Source organism: Rhizophagus irregularis, chromosome 8 (genome assembly GCF_026210795.1).
Source record: "Rhizophagus irregularis chromosome 8, complete sequence".
Taxonomy (NCBI): domain Eukaryota; kingdom Fungi; phylum Glomeromycota; class Glomeromycetes; order Glomerales; family Glomeraceae; genus Rhizophagus; species Rhizophagus irregularis.
The window spans coordinates 3,211,428-3,225,300 of record NC_089436.1 but is presented as its reverse complement, the minus strand read 5'-3'; the positions used below and the strand labels follow the sequence as shown (position 1 = coordinate 3,225,300).

The window sequence follows — 13,873 nt, the reverse complement described above, 5'->3', positions numbered from 1 at the left end:
GTCTATAATTGTGAAGAACTAAATTTAAAAAAATAAAAGTGATCGTGAAAATGTTATTAAATAAAATATTATTTGTTCTTGTAGTATCTCTAAAGTAAAAATTATATATTAAATCTATTTGAAAGTGGCATTATCAATCTAATACTGTAATTTACTTGAAACTAAGTGAAATTGTTCAATAAATCATATCTTCCTTGATTATGGACGAGTATCCACTTGTGCATTTTTGCTTATATCCATATCGTATCTTATATTTTTATTATCATCTTTATTATATAGTCTAATTCCATTCGTTTCTATAACTTTACGAAATTCTTCATATGTTTTCGAATTATAATGAGTACATAGATATGACCTAACACCAAATGGAAGCAACCAATCACCATCCCTATAAAGAAGATCTTTTCTTAAACATTTTTGACTAGAATCTATTCTTAAAAGTTTTTTACTAGAATCCAATTCTAATGGAATAGTTCTATCTTTAACCGTTATCGTTGGAAGAATAAAACTGATATGATCAAATATATAATTCATAAGGTTCCAAGAAGGTCCAATATCAGGAGAGAAACGATTACGATAAGTCTCGATATCATCATGCATTAATAAACCTCCAACTTCCACGATATTTTCTATCATCCACAAAAGAGTTGCATTAGTTATTCTTTCATTGCCTTTAAATGATAAAAACGTTCCACCACCTATTTCACTATGTACACCCGGAAACCAAGTCTCTTTTACGGTAGTATCAGGTGCAGATTTATTCGGAAGTATACGACAAGGTTCAAAGAAAGCATTGTTTTCATGAATAGCTAAAGCTTGATAAGCATTTTTAACTATACTAGGTACAGTTTGATCATAGAATTCCAAATATCTAAAACCTTCACCAATTGCATAACCGGGTAAACCATGAGCGCCAACAGTATCCCATAATCCAAGGAATTTTATAATTGGTTTTTTAGAATCAGGATAACTGAAAGATTTTTTAAATTCTTCAGAAGCTTTTGCTTCCGGGTGCTTAGCTAAATCTCTATCACGATAAAAACCATAAGCGAGATCAACACTTTTGTCAATTTGATCAGGGTTGATTTCTCGATTTAATATTCCACAATTTCTTAACATTCCAGCAATACATCTCGCAGTATAAGCGCCACGACTAAAACCAAAAAGCCATATATCATCATCAGGATGATAATGATCAACTATAAATCTGTAACCTTCTTTGATTTTATTATCAAGACTTAGAGCCATAGCTCCATCAACGATAAAATTCCAGGCCAATTCACCAATTCCAATTCCGTCTATATACAAAACATGTTGTTCATAATCTCTCTCAATTAATTCTTTATATAATGTAAAAACGTTTGTTTGGGAATTTGGATTATTCCATGTTCCATCACACATTACGACAATATTTCTACCCATTTTTACAAAATTTTCTTGTTTTTATTAAAGATTTGTGGTTTTTTTTTATATAGAAGAAATAACACTGAAAAGAAATATGAATGGTTTTTATTAAAGATTTGTGGTTTTTTTTTTTATAGAAGAAATAACACTGAAAAGAAATATGAATGTTTTTCTTGAAGGTTTGTGTTTTTTTTTTTATTTAGTAAAAATAATACTGAAAAGAAATATGAATGAAATTTAAAACGAAGAAATTGGGGTAATATTTATAACATTTGAAAAAATAACAAAACTTATGATTTTACGAAAATACTTATGATGATCACCCAAATGACGACAGACGGAATTCAAATTCCAGTAAAATAAATTCCCTGACGTTTTTTCATTCAAAACTATAATTAGAAAACGGCAAATTTTAATTTAATTGTCTTTTCTGAAAAAGTTAAGTCTATTTGAGTTAAAAATAACTTTAAAATCGAAACAAGAAGATTAAAAGGATGATCACTAACCAAAATCAGATTATTGATTGAGAATGATTATCCTTTATCAGTTTAGTCAATTTTTTTATCGGGCCAGTGAAATTTTTTAACGGTAAAGCAAATTTTATCTTTTTTCTGATTGGTACAATTGTTTGTTTTTATTTATTTTCTTAATCCGTTTTTAACCATAATTTTTTTTTTAGCATTATAATTTCAATCGGAAAATCGGTAACTCGTGTGACATAAACAAATCAAACAATTCCTTGCAAATGAATATATGATTATCATATGTCGTCATTTATTTATATCAAAAAACAATATGAAATATTGTGATATTAAAACACCTTCGAACGATTTTGAGGCTATTCATTCAAAATATCAAAGCATTTTTCTCATTTCTTCAAATATGGCTCATCATTTATTTCGTCATTTCGTCATTACTGTATTAAAAGGATTATTCTATTATTAAACCAATTATAATTAATTAAATACCGTATTCAAGAAAAAAAACGTTTCAAAGAAACTTTCTATTTACAATAATGATTTTTTAACGAAATCATGAATAATTTTTTATTGTTGTCATAGTCTTAGATTTTTTTTTTCTAACCAAATTATTGATGTTAATGATTTTTAGACGCAGTAAATTTCTAAAAAAAAGAACATAAGTAAGTAAACATAATATTATATCATCAAAAATTTTTTGCTAACTAATAATAATTATTAAAAAAAGTGAATGAAATTAAACATTGCATATTATTACAATCGTATACTATCGGAGATTTCTAAAGGATACTTTGTGTAACCGCAGCATGATAATATCTGTTATAAATTTGGGTATGTTTTTGAAAGATATTAACTGAATATGTCTTAGGTTATGTCGCAAAGATTGTTTGATTACCGGATTTTCCGTAAATAAAAACTGTGCATAGGTGGAGACATAAAACATTTAAATAAATAAATTTTATTTATTCCAAACATAATAATTTCAAAAAATAATAATTTATCGGTATCATAATACATTTGGCTCACTTTTATAATAAACTCGAATTTTCTAATTAAGAGACGCTTATTATAATGAATCTATCATTAAAATTTTTCAAATTTTCATTATATAAAGTAAGGTTCGTGACAATCACTTCGCACAATTTCACTATGAATCCGAGTCTCACTCTTCTCATTTTTTGTATTATACATATTAAAACAGCTCTCGCTTATTGTAAACCACATTGTAAGCCACAAGAAAAATGCCGTTGTTTTATTCCTCCTAGCTCTCCTAACTCCACATCTCTTCGCAATTGTGCCGATAAATGCGATTTTGATTAATTTATATTATTCTTCTTAAAAAATCATGTCATCATGTCATAAACAAATATTATTATCATCATCAATTATTTCTTCTTCCTATTTATTAAAGTCATTCCTGTTTATTAAAGTTATTATTCTTCATACTATTTATTAAAATGGTCGATTTTTTTTTAATAATTCTATACAGCTTGGCTTGCGTAGTTAAAACGTATAATTTATAAATATTTTTTTCATATACGAATTTCCATTTTAAATAAGCTAGTTTTCGAAGTAAGCTGCGTAGTTACACGTCTTGTAATATAATAAAAAATGGAATAATGGATTCATGGATTCAAAAATAAACATTTTTAAATAATCCGTTAAAGAACTTTGAGTTATAAAAGTCATATATGAATTTATTATATAGGAATCTGGTCTTATAATAAAAAGAAAGATTTCACTTTCTTTATCTAATATATATTTGTACATACTGTATTTAAAATATTTTAAGGAATACATACAAAACTATAGTAAATACCACGTATTTTCATTTCAATGCCTATAAAAAGCGTTATAAATCCAAATTATCCTTAATCCTTATTATGTGCAGAGCGCACATTATTCATAAAAGATCTGGCCGACAATTACTTTACCGACATTTTTTAACGACAGGGTAACCGACAAACGTTTCACCGAAAGTCATTTTACCAACAATTTATTTGGATTAAATTTCTTAAAGGTTAAGACATATACAATGATATTATGTGAACACGACTTCCATAGAATTTAACTAGAAGGACCTAAGTATATTGTCATTAATATAATAATGGAAAGTAGTGAAAATTTTCAAAAATACAATTAATAAAAATTTCTAATTTTAAAATGAAGCGGGACGTCGTAATGAATATTATATTAGTTCAATTGTTCAACGGAAGAGTTCATATTTAAAGGGGAGTTAGGATTATAAAATGTAAAATATATGGAGATTTGAATTTATTGTATCGCAAATTTGAGAAAATAATTCTGAAAAATTGGTTTTATTTTTATTGAGATCTTTTATTAAAGAAATTGAAGCAAAAGATAAAGTTTCGAATTATTGGTGCCAGATTTTATACATGTAAGAAATCGAGGCAAACTATTATACACTTATATATAGTTTGTAGCATTCCCAAGAGTCACTTTATTGATTGATCGCCAATAGTCATAGTGGAAACAGGTACCGGTGACTATAATCAGCCTATCAATTTTCTGTATTATGGTAAAGCACATGATTCATTCATAAATATAAAAGAGCAATCTAGGCCTAAAGAATGTTGTAATGAAGTTCAAAAAAGTAAAACTATGGATTTCCTGTAAAATTATTATATCTTTTTCTCGTCTCAAACACTAAGGTACCAGATACTTGAAACGTTTCCCTTTGGATATAACACTTGGGAGTATTTATATTTGATAGATTGTATTTGAAAATGATACATATAAAATCAGTTTGGGAGAAGCCAGTTCACTGAAATATTCTAAGGGACGATATTTTCACATAATAATACAAATGGCTTCACGTTTCTATTACCAGAGTTAGTAAAGGGAATTCTAGACTATCTATCATACGAAAATTCATTGTACAAAGTTCTTACTATTAATCGAACATGGTATTTGTTTTCTACAGAAGCCCTATACAGGCACGTTAAATTGTATCCTAAACATATTATCCCGTTGTGAAGGTGAAAAAAATCACGTGAATATGGAAGTGTCATGATTTGGATGATGACATTGTTAATCAACAAATAGTACTCATGTGATAAATAAGAAGAACGGTCTAGAACTTTCCTAATATGATCGTATCGCGATTACGCCTCACACTGGTTTATGTGTTACAAATCACCATATCTGAAAGCAACGAAAGTGAGATGACCTGATCCTGATGGGTAGAAAATATTTGGACAAAACGCGCAAGCTGAGGCAATAATCCAAGATCTCTTTTGGTGTTGGGTTCCTTTTCCGCATATAAAACTGATGCTGTAAAACAACGGTTTCATGAAAAGAAAATCAATTTGGCAGTTATTCCAGGTGGACTGACTTCTCGTTTATAACCACTTGATGTATCACTAAATAGTTCTTTTAAGGCAAGGTGAGTTATGTAAACTGCTTCAAATAAATAAATTTAATTAAATTAACTTTTAAAAATTAGGTACGAAATACTTGTAATCATTGAATGAATGAAGCTGTTAAAGATTACACAGCATCTGGGAAAATCAAAAGATCTTCTTGTAGCAAGCTGGGTAAAGTAAGTTTGGGACGCTCTTGATATTAATATGATTAGGTGGTCGTTCAGGTGTTGTGGCATTTCAAATTCTATGGATGGAATAGAAGATGCTTTAATATTTGAAAAATAGGGTAAATAGAGAAAACCCCGGAAAGATGGAGACAATAATAAAGAAAACGAAAATGAAATAGAAGAAAGTGACGAAAGTGAAATAGAGACCAGCAATGAAAAGTGAAATAGAAGATGAAGAACAAACTGTGATTTATGACTGGAGTCAATAGTTTCAACCCATACCAATTACTATAAATCTCACATACGCGTATTGTTTTTATAGTTAAGTAATACAACTTATTATGTAACGTAGGTAACAGTTTATAAAATGAATATTATCATGGGTTACGCAAAGTTGGCTTGTGCTAGTTAAAAAAATTACTAATATAAAGTCAACGATTAAAGAGTGAGTAATATTGACCAACGTGATCAACATACGCGTAATTGATGTGGCGCGTAAACAATCTTACGTCATATTTTTATGATTTTCCAATGAGAGACATAAAATCGCTTTTTTAACTTTTTAGTTTTCAAAAGTTTTTTTTCCTTTTAATATTTTTAATATTCACAAATATTATTTCTTTAATACAATATTTGCTTTTCTTTTTGAAATTTTTATTTCTTTTTTGGTTTTTAAACTGAAAATTTTATTTTTTTTATTTCTTTTTCAGTAATATTCATTACCTTCTTTTAATATTTATTATAAACTAATGTTTTTATTTAATAAATACATAAAAGACTTTTGTTCTTATTCCTTCTTGTGAAAAAAAGTTTTGGAAGATTTCTACTTAAACGTCAAATCAATGAAGATAAGTTTCTTGGAGTTTTTATTATTTTTGGTAAGTGGAAATGGCTAAGCTGGGATGTATAAGGGATTTGTGCACCTAGAGTGCTTCGGTTATCCTCCTCTTCTAGAAGTCTGGTTACCTTAATGAGAAAAATAATAGAAAAATAATAAAATCTCAAGCTATGTCGCAGACTTCTGTATGTGGGGCCCTTCCCTTTGGTGGTGGGTCTCATGTCTTATTATCAATATGACAGTACCTCTGCACGAGTTTGATCACTCACGATATATCGTTAATGTCAGTTGATAGTAGGCATGGGGGCTTGAATCTGTCTTTTCTACAAAGCTTACTTAGAGTACTCGAGTCTTCTAACATATTTTTGCTATATATTTTATTTTTTAGATTACCTTAGGCAATAACTAACAAGAAAGTTTAGAAATTTTTAACAATTTTTATTATTGAAATATTGTGGTTATAATTTGTACACAAATATTTTCATTTTGTATACATAATTTATTACATCTCAAACACCAAATTTAGGATAAAAAATTCGTGCTTACTTATTAATGATTTCAGATTTTTTTGTTTAATAAAAGTTATAAAAGTGAATAAATGACTTTATTAAGAATAAGTAAATTTATAAAGAACTTTATATAAAATAATATTCTTATCAGATATTTTTAAATTACTATCAAACAATTAATTAATTTCCTTTATATAATCATACAAGTCAATCATTAAATCAGAATGTCTTTGCACTTCAATATTATATAACTTAAATTCATTCACTTCTTTCAATGAAATCAATTCCTTAGAAGAATCGTTAATAGCCAAATACTTAACCCTTTTCTTTTTCATGATATAATTTTTAATAAGGGGTAAAATATCTTGACCTAAACCGGTATTGATCGATAATTTTTTAATAAAAGTATCTTGAGAATTTTTTAGAAACACTTCAAAATCACTTGCTTTAATGAAATAAAGACGCAAATGCAAATATTCTAATTTAGAAGGAAGGATTTGTCCTAAATTTTGTAATATCATTGAACTCGGCGTACTTTCGATACTTTTTAATCCAATAAAATCAGGCCATACATCGATTGAAAGATAATTAAGATTTTGTTTAATATTTTCAATTAAATTGAAAATTTGATAAGTAAATTGAATTTCATGCATAGTAAAATAAAAAAAATTAATATTTTTACAATATTTTGTAATTAATTTAATTAATTCATTTGATTCTATCATTGATGAGAAATATGATGGACAAAGTCCGAAATTTTCTAAATAATCACCGGATTTTTGTAATAATAATTTTGATGATTCAAATCCAATTTGTGATTTCTCATCTATAAGTAAAGATTTCAACTTAAATGGTTTAGTTAAATTAATAATTTGTTGGTTAAAATTATTATTAAAAGAACAATAAAGGATATTAATAGATTCTAAAACATTTAAATGATTTAATCGTTCAAATATCTTGTTAGCCCACAAAAACTTATAATTAAAATTGACTTTGTAGAATATAATTATAGTTAATGTATTTGAACAATCAGATTTTTTTGATAATAATAATGAATGATATAAAAATAAATTATCACTTATTGAAATTTTTTTAAGATTTTGTTGTAAATTAATAATTTGTGATATATAATAATAATCAAGTGTATTACTAACATTAAAAAGGTTTATATTTCTAATATTGTGAATGAATTCTGTATTTTTCAAAATTAACTTAAGAATATTAACAAAACATTTGTGATAATAATCACTCAAATTCTCAATTTCAAGAACATGTAAATTTACTTTATTTTCAATGAAAATTTTAAAAATTGTTGCACATATATCAATCAATACTTTAAAATTAGATCTATTTTTAGGGTTTGAAGTAATAATAGCAGATTCAAGCCACTTATTAACAGATAAAATAAACTTGCGTATATTCAAATATTTTAAAAACTTGGGATAATTGAACAGTAAATTCGAAGGTACTGAATTATTAACAATATTATGTTCATTTAATTTTGTGTTAAAATCATCATTATTTAAATTATGTAAGTAAATTTCAATAAAATTATAGTTTCCGGTATTAATTGAAAATGGATTTTCCCATAATAATGGAATCGCTAAACGACACCATAATCTGTTAACTAAAAGGCATGAATGTAAAGTTGAATAATCATCGTTCTGAAAATATTTTATAACTTCATAAGTTAATTCAGCAGGTAAATCTCCTGAAAATATTTTTGAACATGTCATATTGTAAATTTAAAAGTAAAAGGGGAGAGGTATTAAATTTTTATTATTATACCGAACTGGGTAAATTATACCAATTTTCGGAGTTATGATTCCGATATTGTCGCACAATTCATGTGTAACATGTGTTCAATGTTTAGTGGTTTGTTTTTGATAGGGTTGCACTGCATTATGTCGTTGTAAGCCGTTGGGAATGTGTTACCTTTAGATTCCGTTTTCGATGGTTTCAATAAAGAGGGAATTTTTTTTTTTTTTAAAAAAAAGATGTACATCGGCGGACTCAAAATTGTTTTGTAATACCAAAATCATTTGATAGGTGATCACTTGATCATTTTGTTAACAAAAAGGCTATTTCTCACTCACAGTAATTTTTGATTTGTATTATTTGAAAGTGAATATGTTTTACTAATAATATAAAAATTAAATTTATGCAAATTTAATAGTCATAGGTATTTATAAAAAGTATTCAAGAGTCAATAAATATTATTCAGTTTTTTATTTGATTAGCTTAATGAAATTTATATATTTTTCATAGAATACTTAATTAACTTATATTTAATTAATTGTACAATATAGGAACTTTTTATGCTTAAAATTATTATTTACGAATATACTTCCAATTTCTACAAAAAAAATTTTGAAGGTATTGCAGAAGGAGAAATCTCATTACAGATATTAAATCAAAATTATCAAAAATCATGTTTATTGTATTTTATTTTAAAGCATGTATTATTAAATTATGATTTCATAAAAATAAGTAAATTTTTTTTAATGTTCGTCCCGAAAAAAAATGACCGACGAAATAAATCACGTGAACTTTCGGACATTTTTTCTGGTTACGCTACTTTGTAACAAAATAATTCATTAATATAAATTATTATAGGTTAATAAATAATGAAATCCCTCATATTAACCCTTTTAATGGTTATGCTTAATAATAAAGATTTAAGTTTGAACAAAAAAAAAAATATTATAAATATTCTGATGATAGTAGTCTTATCATTATCACCGGACTTACTGCGCCTTATATGTATTACTTTGCGTATTAAACAAAAAGTGAAAAAAAGAGAAGGAAACCGCTATCGCAGTAAGTTCGAAATGCCGTTTGAAAGATTTTATTGTTATGCATCGTCACGTGCTGGACGGATAGTCCTTCGGACTAATTACTGTTCCATGCAGTAATTATTGCTTAAATGCAAAATTTTTTAAAGTTCACACTTGACAGACACATTCGTAATTTACCTTTACGGTTCCACCCTTTTTATATTGACCTGTTAAAAATGAGTGGGAGGGAGATGGAACAATTTAAACAAACATGATATTTAAACATTAAAAATTTCGTAAGTTTTCGGTAAAATCGGAAATATTCGGTATCACCCAATTTCAGAAAGAGAGGGATGCATTAAACATATGTGAACATATGTGTTTATTAAAATTATTTTAAACTAAAATTAATTTGGAATGGCTTAATTTCGAAAAAAATCATCATTATTTACTAGAAACGGAAATCGTTATTAAGTCCGAAGTGTACATCGTGTTCATAGAAATATAGAAACTTCGGACTAATAATTACTAAAGATACATTTGTAGTGATACTGTCACCGGTTTTACCTTGAAATTTAAAATAAAAATTACTAAATATACAAATGATATAAATCGTCTAACTTACAAGAAAAATACCAAGTGCATTCTTTAATAGTTCCAAATAATCCTTATAAGAATATCTGAACGGATATTAATAACCTTACAAAAGGAGAAAATTGTTTCATGGAAAATCAGAAAAATTCTTGACTCCTTTTACTTGAGTACTTGTCTTAAGTTCTGGTTTACTATTAGTATTCATATCACTTTTATTAGTAATAAACTATAAAATTCACGTAATTAATAAGTACTTTTTCCTTACCACTAAAATTATTGAAATAAATCCTTATTATAAATATAAATTTAATAGATTTAGGCATAGGTTACACGCTAACTATTACAACAATTAAATCATAAAAACTTTGAGTCTCCGGTTCCTTTAATCGTCGACTTTAGTAAATTGCGAATCTATTAAATATTTTATCAATAAAAAATCAATTTAGGACTCCAATACTTTACATGTTAAAAGCAATATATAATCTATTGTAGCAAGTAGTTTGATTTTTTTTTTTAGTATCATACATTTTTCACTTTAACATTGAAGTGCAAAATATCAAATATATTGTATGGTAATGATATTTTGATATTTAATTAGAAGTGTAATTAACATTTTTTGACTGATGAGTAATTAAAATTTTTTATTATAAATTAGAGGTTGGAACTGGTTAATGTAACATTGTAACTAAAAATAATCGTGAAAAAAAATTATAAACATAATCTTGTAAAATGCCTTTATTAATTAAATTTTTTCTATTAAACTTTGTTTTCCATAACGAGAAATTTTTTTACAAAAAAAAAAATTCAAATTACGTATTAATTATTATCAATATTTTTCAATATGTTAATATCATATAAAAAAAATTATAAAAAAATTGAAACTTTTTAACATTCTCCTAATATTTTTTTTTCTATCGGAAGAGATTTAAACTTTTTTGAATGTTTTTCCCATTTGAAGTTTAACTTTTTGAAATGTTTTTCTTATTTGAAGTTTTTTAAGGTTAATATTGTCGCTTGGCAATAACTGTTCAAAAATTATCAATACACGTGTATTTACTTACCTTATTCAGATTTTACTTGCCTTTGACATACCAGATTTATTCCGAGAATCCGATATTATAATGTCCCATATGATTCATTCATATCAAATGTGGTAAAGTTTCCAATAAAGTTTATTAATAAATAATAATAATAAATGAAGTGTATTTTAATTTTTAAATTATGAGAGAATGTCCAAAGTAATATAGTAAGTCAAATGATGGAAAATTTTATTAAACGTCATGGTATTATTTAAACGTAATAGTTTTACACTAGTTTAACTTTTAGTTTTATCCTGGAATTTTTTTTAGATCGAATAAAAATTATCATGAATGATTTTTTTTAATTACTCAGGAAAAGTATGAAGCATCGTACGGGTTTTGAATAACTATACATTAATATTATCCGAATATGGAACATACTTGGAACATAAAGAGCATCTAAATTTGGACTCAATGAATTTTTTTTTTTTTAAAAAAAAAGAAATACTCGGGGAAAAATATGAAGTATCGTATTTAATTTATCAGTTTTGTGCATGAACCGGATCGGTGGGTCGGCGGTCGGGTTCAAAAATTTACGGCAAATTTGCTATTTACATTAGAAATCGTGGTACTGAAGCCACGTACATTTTTTGTAAAAAATTTTACCATCTACGATTTAACTGTTATTAACCTGACAATACTAATCATTTCGAGTACCATATGAATAGCACTTTGTTCTGCAACCCGATTTTCTGATAATTGTTTTGTTAGTGTAGTCCAAAGATTATAGCTAGTCATCTTCCTCTGTCAAGAATCCATTTCGGTTAAAGATTGAAGCTCAGCAAATGTTGATATATTCGACCACATCCTCTTCGTCTAGATTATCTTTATTGAGAAGTCTTGAAAGCGGCATTTCTATATCTTAATCGTAGTTAATCAGCATAGCGGACATTCCTATTTTATCACAATACTGATGATTATTTGTTGATCATTTGCCGATCATTTATTCAATTATATCACATAATATAAATACCGTTGCTAAAAAAATTTACATAATAATATATGCTCAAATTACACAAATAATTTAAATTTGGTTTTAATTTATTGCATATTAAATTTCATTAGAAACTTTTTAGCTTTTATTATTATTTGGCATATATTTATTCATTTTACGAAATTATTCACTAAATATGTTACTAATAAAAAACCTGCATTATGAATCAGATCACTGCATTATTTTTTTTATAGATTCTACATAATATAAGGAATATTTGTGCAAAGTTTTGAGTTTCGCCCATGCATATTCATCTCCGCCCATCAAATTTTGTCTGATGATCGGTAAAAACTTATGAATTATCATATATGAATAATGTGTTATAAAAATATTAAAAAATTATGCTAACAATTATATAATTAAAATTATATGATGATTCAATGCTTAACTTAGATTTCCATAATTTTTTTGCCACATTATTTTGAAAAATTTGTGGCTTTTGCAATAAATTTTAAAATCCGGAATTATGTGATCGGCAAATGATCGGCAAGGTGATATAAGCATGTCCGCCATGCTTAGTTAATCAATAATGGACCAGGAGAACTTGATTTTTGATCGTCCCTGACATCATTAATAATCTTTTCTACTTCTTCAGGTTCGACCGAAGGATGTATTATTTCTTGCCTCATCTTATCTTTTTTCTCCAAGAGTCCGTCTGTGCCGATCTTGGACATTGTCCGATTCAACCGAACCAAACGATAAATTCCTTTGTTGTCGTTCGAAAAGGGCTTCTTTTCGTTGCGCCCTCTTACTTTTCCATTCCTCTCTTTCGTTACTTCTCCTTTACTTTTTTAAAAGTTCGAAATGACCAATTTCCCTTTTTGTTGTTGCCGAAGTTAGTGTATTTTCTAAATCCTGTTGCAACTTATAATAAGTCAAAATTTTCCAAGAACAAGGACGGACTTTAATCACTTTCGAGGAAATCTTAGGGTAAGCTGCTGTAAGAGCTTTCAAGTATTTTGACTCATTCTCTACAATCTTTTTCATATCTACTTCTGATACATCCTTCCACATTTGCCATCTATCTCTATAACTACGTTCTTTTATCATCAATTTCCCATCGTACCATCTTATAAATTTTTCCGTCTACTATTATTCCAAAGTATCCGTTCAAAAATGATTAATCGAAACGGTCTTGGAGTTCAACTTTAATTTTTACCATTTGATATTTATAATCGTTATTAAATATACTTTGTCACTGATCTTCTTATCCACTTGGATTTCCGTCCATCTTTTTGGAATGTCATACAAAAAGATATCTCGAACATGATCTGTTTTTACGTCATCATCCAGTGGCAAAATTGAAAGAACAACTGGGAGAATTATCCTTTTTTCTTTCATTTCTTTGTCTTGATTTTTTTGTACGTCTGGATGATGTTAACTTTGTTCGACACAAGCTCCTTGATAATTCGTTCTTTTTTCCTTCACTTCCATTTCCCTTTTTTAACCTCATCAACATGTTTCTTATCTGAGTGCTGCGCCTGCCGCAGCCACCCTCATAACAAAACATTATTTTCCCAAGCCGGATCGTATCTTTTTCATAATGTTCGTACGCTATACTACCGCAAACCATTATTATCACCTCGGTTATCTCTGCTCTTGTGTCCGTTATATACTCTATTTCGTTAAAAGTACTTGCGTTTGTA

The 13,873-nt window shown here is 27.1% G+C and overlaps 3 protein-coding genes across 3 annotated transcripts; all 3 read right to left on the bottom strand.

Moving 5' to 3' along the window:
- OCT59_028603 (uncharacterized protein) lies at window positions 1-1,636 on the bottom strand. Its single transcript, XM_066147410.1, has one exon. The coding sequence runs from the start codon at window positions 1,420-1,422 to the stop codon at window positions 199-201; it is 1,224 nt and encodes a 407-aa protein (XP_065994121.1). The 5' UTR covers window positions 1,423-1,636; the 3' UTR covers window positions 1-198.
- Window positions 1,637-6,959: 5,323 nt separating this feature from the next.
- Window positions 6,960-8,519, bottom strand: OCT59_028602 (uncharacterized protein; the record flags this gene model as incomplete). Its single annotated transcript, XM_066147409.1, has 1 exon — window positions 6,960-8,519. The coding sequence occupies one exon, from the start codon at window positions 8,517-8,519 to the stop codon at window positions 6,960-6,962; it is 1,560 nt and encodes a 519-aa protein (XP_065994120.1).
- A 4,491-nt stretch (window positions 8,520-13,010) lies between these two features.
- On the bottom strand, window positions 13,011-13,568 carry OCT59_028601 (uncharacterized protein; the record flags this gene model as incomplete). The annotated part of the gene is made up of 2 exons (XM_025326867.2): window positions 13,011-13,313; window positions 13,419-13,568. 2 exons carry the CDS (start codon window positions 13,566-13,568, stop codon window positions 13,011-13,013), a joined length of 453 nt encoding a protein of 150 aa, XP_025173966.2.
- Window positions 13,569-13,873: the final 305 nt, after the last annotated feature.

What these genes read in the sequence shown, in the direction of transcription:
- OCT59_028603 (XM_066147410.1), bottom strand. Translation starts at nt 1,422, where the DNA reads ATGGGTAGAAATATTGTCGTAATGTGTGATGGAACATGGAATAATCCA.